Consider the following 8,252-nt stretch of genomic DNA (forward strand, 5'->3'; position numbering starts at 1 on the left):
GTGGGTGAGTTTCGCGCAAAGCAGCTTGAGTACGACACACCGAACCAGACATATTGAAGTGAGCCGACTTGTTCTACGTTTGTGCCGCCGGCATTCATCTTAAAGGATGTAGCGCTGTGCCTCAAATGCAGTCAATTAACCTGTGTCCATTGCAAAGGACCATTCCACCATGGCATCTGTCCAAGCGACACCGTATCTCAGCAGGTTCTGGAGATTGCGACTCAGAACGGATGGCAGCAGTGCAAAGTCTGCAAGAGGGTTGTTGAGTTGGAGCAGGGGTGTAATCACATCAGTAAGTTGCCATCTTGGCCATTCTTCCTCTAACCTACGCTGACGGTAGCGACAGCTTGCAAGTGTAAGGCCGAGTTCTGCTACGTCTGCGGCAAGCGTTGGAAGACTTGCAATTGTCCGCAATGGCAAGAGGAGCGTCTTTACTGCCGAGCGAATGCCATTGTGGATCGAGCCAACGACGCTGCCCAGCTCAACGAGGCTGTTCGGCAACGTCGTGTTGAGCAAGAGAGGCTAAACTTGATCGAGAATCACGAATGCACCCATGAGAGATGGAGAGGACGGCCTGGTCCCCGCGAATGTGAAGAGTGCCTCGATATTATGCCGGTGTTCATCTACGAATGTCGCCAATGCCGCGTCATGGCCTGTCGGCGATGCAGGTACAACCGCCTCTGAGGGTGATGGAGAAGTAGTGGTCATGAGTTGGGATGGGTTATGATATTAGAGCGCATGTACCTAATTCTTTTGCACGGAACAAAATAGTTTAGATTTGATGCACATTTAATGGGTCTCACGACCCCCTAGATCATAGATGAATATACCTTCCTTGAGGGAATTACCCTGCTCCCTGGGCCACTCGTATGTGCAACGCTGCCCTTCACTGCAAGATGTGTTCAATCTGGTCAAGAACCTTCCTTGCAGCCTTTATAATTGTCAGACAAAGCGGCACCTCATCCACGGAGGTACAGGCTGACTGATAAGTCGGTGGACAGTCCGGGGCCAGAGGCTGCCGATGCCAGTCCGTCTGTCGCTCCTCCAGTCGCTTGATGAAATGCATGAAGCACTTTTCGCGATGGCCTTCAACACCACATATCTCGGCTTTGACCGCGTTGTGCATTAGACTCTTCCACTGATCGGGCGACACCTCGACGAGGATGGAGGCTGGGTTTGTTCCAACCTTGGACTGATCCGGGTAGGAAGGGGGGCCCTCGAAGTTACCAAGACTGACCAGCAGAGATTCTCCTTTTTCTATGGCCGCCTTAACCTTTGAATCGATGGTTCTGACGAACCTAACGTAGGATTCGGCAATGCAGACACAGAGTATGCCGAGAATCGTTGCGTTTTGAAGAACGGATGAGAACCGGAGGGGACATTTCGCGCAGTCGAGAACATCCATCGCCGTTTCTACCGTATTACGAAGGAAGGCTAGGTCGTTTGGTACGACCAGCTCGGCATCGGATCCCAGTCGATTAAGGAGGAGGTATAGGATGGACAGGCATGCGCAGGGCTGGATACACTCGGAGTGATTGAGGGTGCCAAGTGGTAGCGTAGGCATCAATCCGGAACATTCTTGTGGCTGAGAACTGTACAGAAACAGTAAGCATAAGTATCGATTTTCAATTACCAGAACGATGGCTTACTGCATGTAGCTCTCAAAGTCGGCTAGGAATGGCGGGACACCATGGTGAGCAGCCTGGGCCTCCCCTAACGCTTCCGATTCATTGTCCCGGCTGCTTGGAGTCTGGTGAACACTGCTCGGAGGCTCTGACGCTGGCTCACTGGCGTCTTGACTCAAATCCAACAACGATTCTGGCGATGGGACCAGTTCGATCGCACGACGCCGACGAGACCGTCCATCTCGGCCAAGCGCTGACTGCTGACGAGTTCGAGGCCTTCCCGCCGCCTTCTGGATGGAATACGAGCAATCCCGGTTCTTGGAAAAGCACCTGGAGCAGACGGGATGCTCGCCCGTGCAGCGAATCTTTCTTGCCCCTACATCAATGATCCGAGGCATGAGGTTCGTGTTGTGGAATAGGATAGATGGGGCGACTTACTACACGGCTCGCATGATAGACGATCCCTGGACGCGTCGCTTGCTGGGGAACTCTTTGTGGAAACGGTCCGTGAATGCATTTTGATATGAATTGGTCCGTAGGGGTGAGGATGGAGAAGAGAAGGAAATGGTCCGGATTGGGATGTGGGTAGTCCTTCGTATTAATGGTCCGAAAGAATTTGGTCCGACCGGATGATTTCGACCAAGCCACTTCGGTTGTTGTTTTTGAGTCCGAGAAGAAGGTTTCCGCGAGTCCCTTGACCACTTTCTTTTTTATCAGCGTGGGAAAATGCACGATTTCATAGCAAAACATTGATCAATAGCTATGACATTCTTCAACCGTAGTTTTGACTATCTCATGAATCATAATCAACACTTGACATAACTCGCTGAATTTTGGCACACCGTGATACTCTGGACATAAACTACTTTCTGCTTTGATTGCCCGCCCACCAACATCTAGAGCTCATGGTTCAAACTGCAACTGTCTTGCATGCTCCCAAGTCTTCGAGAGCCTTTAATATTCGAGTCAGGCCTTCCTTCAAGGCTTCCTCGCCTACAGTAAAGGTGACGCGGAACCAGCCAAGCTCTTCACTCTCGTACAAACTACCTGGGGCGACCATCACTCCGTTTTTACCGCAAAGCTCCATGAATCTGCCCTCAATGGCTTTATAGTGTAAACTGCGAGATTGTACAGAAGCCGCATCTTGGCCGGGTGAGCATGCATGAAAAAGGTGACGAAGGTCGACCCAGAGAAACAGACCAGCATTCCTGACGTTGCATTAGCCAAATGAACAGATATGTGAAATTTAATCAAGAGATATGGGATGACGCCTGTGCTTACATGGGATAGAATCCGATATTATTATGCTTTAAGAATGAGGTGATTGTGCGATAGTCGGCCCCCATAAGCCTCGTCTTTCTCTGCATCATGTGTCGTGTCCACGTCCGATCTTCGAGCATGGCCGCCCAAACATCTTGAAGAATATGAGGCGACCAGGAGAATGGGCTAGCAAGGTGTCAGTGCTACCACTTTGATGAGGGCTGTGTAAAGGCATACCTGATACTCGATATCGCACCTAAAAGCCCCTTGTTCTTAGAGTAGATGCATCCTAATCTTAGACCGTTGACACAAAAGTCTTTACTTGCGCCATACAATACGTGTAAGTGTGTCGGATCTATGATCTTGTGCATATCAAGGGCAAGTGTGGAGACAAATGGCGTTGGGTTTGCCATGGCTGGGTTATCAAACACCGACTTGGCATAGATCTCGTCCGAGATGAAGTGCAGCTTGTGCTTTGAGCAGAATGATGCAAACTCCTCGAGTGTCTCGGGAGGCTGATTTTCTAGGTCAGTAGCCGAAAATAGGGTTAAAGGATAGAGGTTACAGACGTAGCATCTTCCCAATGGGTTATGCGGACTGCCAGAATACTGTGTTAGCTCAGAGAGTCTGCCTTTAACAAGCCTCGACAAGACTCACTTCGATATCATCAAGGCACGGATCTTGGTTCCTTCTTGTGTCGCCTTCTCCAAGGCAGATTGAAGTGCCTTGCGGTTCATGTCCGGACGAAAGACATCGTCAAGGCCAGTGTAGCCATCAATATCATGGTAAGGGATGCCCACTACACGTGCATTGCTACGATACAAAATGTCAATGTTGAAACCATTATAGAAAGGTCGTGGAATGAGGATTCCGTCTCCTTCGTCACATATTGACCATGTTATAGCATCAATGGCGCTCGTTAACCCTGGCGTGACAAAGATGTCGTCGAGTGTGATGGGCTCCCGAGAGTGGAACTCGTCTGTGAGGAATTCGGCCACGGCCTTGCGGAGGCGTCTTGAGCCCCGGGGTCCGGTACTGTAGGTGAAATGATTCGACGGCAGAACAGACAACTACTAGTGTCAACAAGAGAGCAGGGACATGAGGTTGAGGTGGACTAACCTGCTTTGTGATAAAGTCGGCTACTTCGACATGTAGGAGATTGTTCTCGGCTAGGCGTAGAAGAATTCTTGGCAACTCAAGTTAGCACAGGCAAATCTAGGGCCTCCATATACTTACACGCCATCTGGGTTATTCGGTGACCACGGATTAGCCATAGCATCTTCGCGTGGGCCCCAGACATCTCTATATGTATAGTTAAAAGCTCCCCTGTTGGACAAGTGATGTTTCTCTATTGCTTCCTGAACGCGATCTGCCGAATCGGCTCGAGTTGTGGAGGGCGAGGTTGACATGGTGGAAGTGAGGCTTGGCTGGATGTCGGAGACTGAGAAGTCTGAAGATTCTCTGATATAACAAGGAAGCCTGAATATAAGGAATGACCCTTCGAGAGTGGTTCCTCCATCACGTTAAAAAAGGCAAGAAAAGTCGGCCATTCTCCGATGACGGCCTTCTTGTAAAGTCTTCTGAATAACCTCGGACCATTTTTCACTTCGGATAATTTCTTGAGTAATCCACCCTGTTGGGCGCGATTGACTAGCATGACAACTCGGAGAATTTACTCTTGTGGCAAGAGGGCGTAAATACTCGGCGAAAAAAAAGACACAAATACTCCGTTCTTGGTACTATAAGACTATCTGGGTAGGGTTTATCGAATTGAGGCTGAGTATCACAGACAGCGGAAGTGGTGAGCCCCTGAGTTGCATACCTCCTTCGGCGCTATTTCTCATTACGATATCCGGCATCATGACAATTTTACACCCTTCATCCAGCCATGACGACAGAGTCAGCTCTTTGAGTGGCAAAGATGTCCAGGATCAAGATGACTCGATTCAGGAGTGCTCGGATCGAGAAAAGTCGAAACAATGGGATTATTCGGACTTTGAGACCGGCCAGACGAGCAAACCGTCAGGAGATGAAGTTGTCAACTTTCAGGATCCTGGAGAGCATCCGGATGGTGGATTTTGGGCATGGGCTTCTGGTAAGTCCGGCTCTTCGGGGGCGACTTCTTGCGGCTGAGTTGTCTTGAAGCTGTTGCAGGTCACTTTGTTATGATGAATTCCTGGTAAGAAAAAACTCTCCAGAACCGAGTCTTATCAAATCCACTAACACATTCTTCCAGGGGATATAATAGTTCGTTCGGCGTGTTCCAAACGTACTATACCGCTCACCTCGACAACCCAGCCAGCCAGATAGCATGGATCGGATCAGTTCAAGTCTCCGTCATCTTCTTTGTTGGTGCCTTTGCCGGTCGTCTAACAGACGCTGGTCATTTCCACATCACTTTTGCCGTGGGAACGGTTCTCACATGCCTCGGCGTCTTTATGACTTCTCTCAGCACCGTCTACTGGCAGATCCTCCTCTCACAGGGTATCTGCACTGGATTGGGCAATGGCCTCCTCTTTACTCCAGCACTAGCAGTGGTTTCAACCTACTTCAAGAAACGGAGAGCTTTGGCGTTTGGGATTACAGCAACTGGCAGTGCATCTGGGGGTTTGATCTTCCCATCCATGGCTCGTCAGCTACTCTCGACAATTGGCTTTGGCTGGACCGTCAGAGCCATGGGGCTTGTTCAACTGGTCACTCTATGCCTTGCAAACTTTCTCTTGAGGCCGAGAGTTCCACCAAAGCGATCAGGTTCTGTGGTAGACTTGGCATCGTTCAAGGAGAAGCCCTATGCTTGCTTTGCAGCTGGAGTTTTCTTGGTACGTCACCATCTTCCTCCTGTATCGTCATTTTATCAAGAGATCGTTCAAATACTAACGTGCATCTAGACTTTCTGGGGCCTTTACTTTGCATATTATTACCTCGCCTCGTTTGCAGTTTCGCAATTGAACCCGTCTTTCTCATATACCGACTCCCTCAACCTGCTGCTCGTCGTGAACGGCGTAGGAATGATCGGGCGTTCAATTCCAAACGCCATCGCCCATCGGTTCGGATGCATCACAGTTCTAATCCCGGTTACTCTGACCGCTGGCATATGCATGCTGGCCTGGCCAGCCGTGTCCACTGCCGGAGGACTGTATGGATGGGCCAGCATCTACGGAATCGCGGCTGGTGCCTTTCAGAGCCTGTTCCCACCGGCCTTGTCGGATTTAACGACAGATGTGCAAAAGACGGGCGTCAGGATGGGCATGGTGTTTACGTTGAATAGTATCGCAACACTCACCGGGCCGCCTATCGCGGGTACCATCATTCGGAAATCCGGGGGGCACTATCTCGGTGCGCAGGTATTTGCTGGTGTTTCGTTGTTACTCGGAGGGTTGTTGATTATGGTTGCGCGATATTTGAAGGGTGTTTATAGATGAGAAGACTCTAACTGGAATTGAGAATCATTCTAAATAACTAAAATCTCACTGAACGCTCAATATCCCACCTGGATAGTGTATCTCAATTTCAGAAGCCCTGAAAATACCGCGAATCAAACTTGGTTTAGTTATCAAGGATACATGTCATGTCTTTATTGCGTCAAAAGACTCAAAACCCTGTTTTTTCCAACCCTCCTGTAATGCGCGAAATGGGCACTCTAGGGCATTTGCATAATTGCCCGCGGCTGCAACCACACCTGTACAAAGTCATCTGAAAGGAATAAAGTGAGATGTGATAATACATGCGCAAAGTGCATTGATCGTAGACAGGGGTAAGAACAAGAAAAATAAGGCGAAAAAAACTCCCAAGACTCACGATAATTTCTCGCGAGAGCATCATGCAAAACAGTTACTGATCAGCCAAGTAAAGTCGCTGATGATCTGACGGTGAAGATCAGCGGGTGGCAGACAGGGAGAGAGAAAAAATGGCTGGGCATCATGCGATTGCCAAAAATTTGCATTGCTCGTAACCTCGTAGAAGACGCCGCTTCTGTTTAATAGAAACAAGTAATAAAAGAGACAAAAGAAAAATGAACAAAAAATAGGCCTCAAGAATGAATCCTCCGTCTAAATGTGGTGTGAGCTGCGTCGCTCGTCGACAGTCTCGATGTGATTGTCGCTGCTAGGTCTCCTCCCACCAAAACTAAACACGTCAAGGAACGAGCTCCGCCTGTGCTCGGTCCCCTGATCGTGTGACTCCTTCCTGTCGGGGGTGGGCGCCTTAGACCCCAGGAACCCCATAAACGAGCTGCGCCGGGAGTCGGGCATCCGGGGCGGCGCGCACACCATGATCTGGAGCTCAATCTTTTCGAGCTCGCCCTCAGCCTGCTCGACCACGGTGCGCCCGCAGTTGGAGAAGCTGGTGCCCGAGTAGAAGACGTAGCCGCTGAAGGGGCTGGCCAGGGCCGTCGCGACGAGGCCCTTTTGACGCGCCACCTGCAGGCTCTGCTTGCACAGGAGCTTGGCGAAGCCCCGGAGCTTGTAGTGGGGATGCGTGATGACGGCATGCACAAACATTAGCTGACCGTACCGGGCAAGGTACGTCTGCTGAGTCTGTGTCACGACCGCCTGTAGCGCCGCAATGCGCTTCGCCACCTTGTCACTCGCGGTGCTGGGAGCATCGAGGACTGGACAATGTCAGAAGCAATTCCAGGGGACAATTTTCGGGTAGCTTACCTCGGTGGATCTGATTGTGGACGTTGTTTTCCTCGCTGTCATTCTCGTGGAGCTCCTGCCAGACGGCTACAGCCACAGGCTTGTGCGTCTTGGGGGCATCGACAACAGAGATGAGCCAGTTGGAGTTTTGGGGATCGAGGCACTTCTTGAGGATGCTCTCAACGTAGTCTCCGGCCACTGATGATGTAGGGTCGGGGAAGCAGTAGTGCCAGATGGAGTCGTTGACAAGACCGCTGAGGACGATGTCCTTCAGGGCTGGAAGATCGGCTTCGGTTGCGGGACGGATACGGTTACCCATAGCTTGGTAGAGTGATGAAGGGGATGATTGAACAAGAAGGTTGTTTGTGTTTGTGTAGAGTTGTTTGATGATGAAGAACTGATCCCGTAAACAAAAGACTCTGGAGGGAAGCTCAAATTATACTCCCCCGCCGGCATCTAGACTTCGGCATCTAGCGGTTGAGACGTCATACGTCCAAGAAGATCTCTCATGCGCCTCTCTTGGCCCATGGGCTGAGCCAAGGTCACACACACCCGCGACAGATGGATCTATTGCACATCTGCCAAAGAGCAGAGGGGACCTGGATCGGTCGATGGATGGGCAGGCAGGTTGGCGGCCTCCTGGAAACCCCGCAGGATCGCCTGATGGTGAGTAACACAAGCCCCCTCACAGGTACCGCAGATCTTCTAGGCCAGTTTCTCTGTCACGGCC

The 8,252-nt window shown here is 50.6% G+C and overlaps 4 protein-coding genes across 4 annotated transcripts; 1 reads left to right on the forward strand and 3 right to left on the reverse strand.

Moving 5' to 3' along the window:
- Positions 1 to 886: 886 nt before the first annotated feature.
- On the reverse strand, positions 887 to 2,142 carry NCS57_00199100 (Zn(2)-C6 fungal-type domain-containing protein; the record flags this gene model as incomplete). Its single annotated transcript, XM_053052034.1, has 3 exons — positions 887 to 1,592; positions 1,650 to 2,001; positions 2,064 to 2,142. 3 exons carry the CDS (start codon positions 2,140 to 2,142, stop codon positions 887 to 889), a joined length of 1,137 nt encoding a protein of 378 aa, XP_052917280.1.
- A 393-nt stretch (positions 2,143 to 2,535) lies between these two features.
- Positions 2,536 to 4,294, reverse strand: NCS57_00199200 (Aminotran-1-2 domain-containing protein; the record flags this gene model as incomplete). Its single annotated transcript, XM_053052035.1, has 6 exons — positions 2,536 to 2,833; positions 2,907 to 3,071; positions 3,123 to 3,482; positions 3,543 to 3,955; positions 4,005 to 4,071; positions 4,122 to 4,294. 6 exons carry the CDS (start codon positions 4,292 to 4,294, stop codon positions 2,536 to 2,538), a joined length of 1,476 nt encoding a protein of 491 aa, XP_052917281.1.
- A 451-nt stretch (positions 4,295 to 4,745) lies between these two features.
- NCS57_00199300 (uncharacterized protein) lies at positions 4,746 to 6,307 on the forward strand (the record flags this gene model as incomplete). The annotated part of the gene is made up of 4 exons (XM_053052036.1): positions 4,746 to 4,980; positions 5,031 to 5,064; positions 5,122 to 5,704; positions 5,774 to 6,307. 4 exons carry the CDS (start codon positions 4,746 to 4,748, stop codon positions 6,305 to 6,307), a joined length of 1,386 nt encoding a protein of 461 aa, XP_052917282.1.
- Positions 6,308 to 6,934: 627 nt separating this feature from the next.
- NCS57_00199400 (uncharacterized protein) lies at positions 6,935 to 7,916 on the reverse strand (the record flags this gene model as incomplete). The annotated part of the gene is made up of 2 exons (XM_053052037.1): positions 7,544 to 7,916; positions 6,935 to 7,494 (listed from the first exon to the last, which is right to left on the reverse strand). Exons 1-2 carry the CDS (start codon positions 7,839 to 7,841, stop codon positions 6,935 to 6,937), a joined length of 858 nt encoding a protein of 285 aa, XP_052917283.1. The 5' UTR covers positions 7,842 to 7,916.
- Between the last annotated feature and the right edge of the window lie 336 nt (positions 7,917 to 8,252).

This window comes from Fusarium keratoplasticum, chromosome 2, assembly GCF_025433545.1.
Source record: "Fusarium keratoplasticum isolate Fu6.1 chromosome 2, whole genome shotgun sequence".
NCBI lineage: Eukaryota > Fungi > Ascomycota > Sordariomycetes > Hypocreales > Nectriaceae > Fusarium > Fusarium keratoplasticum.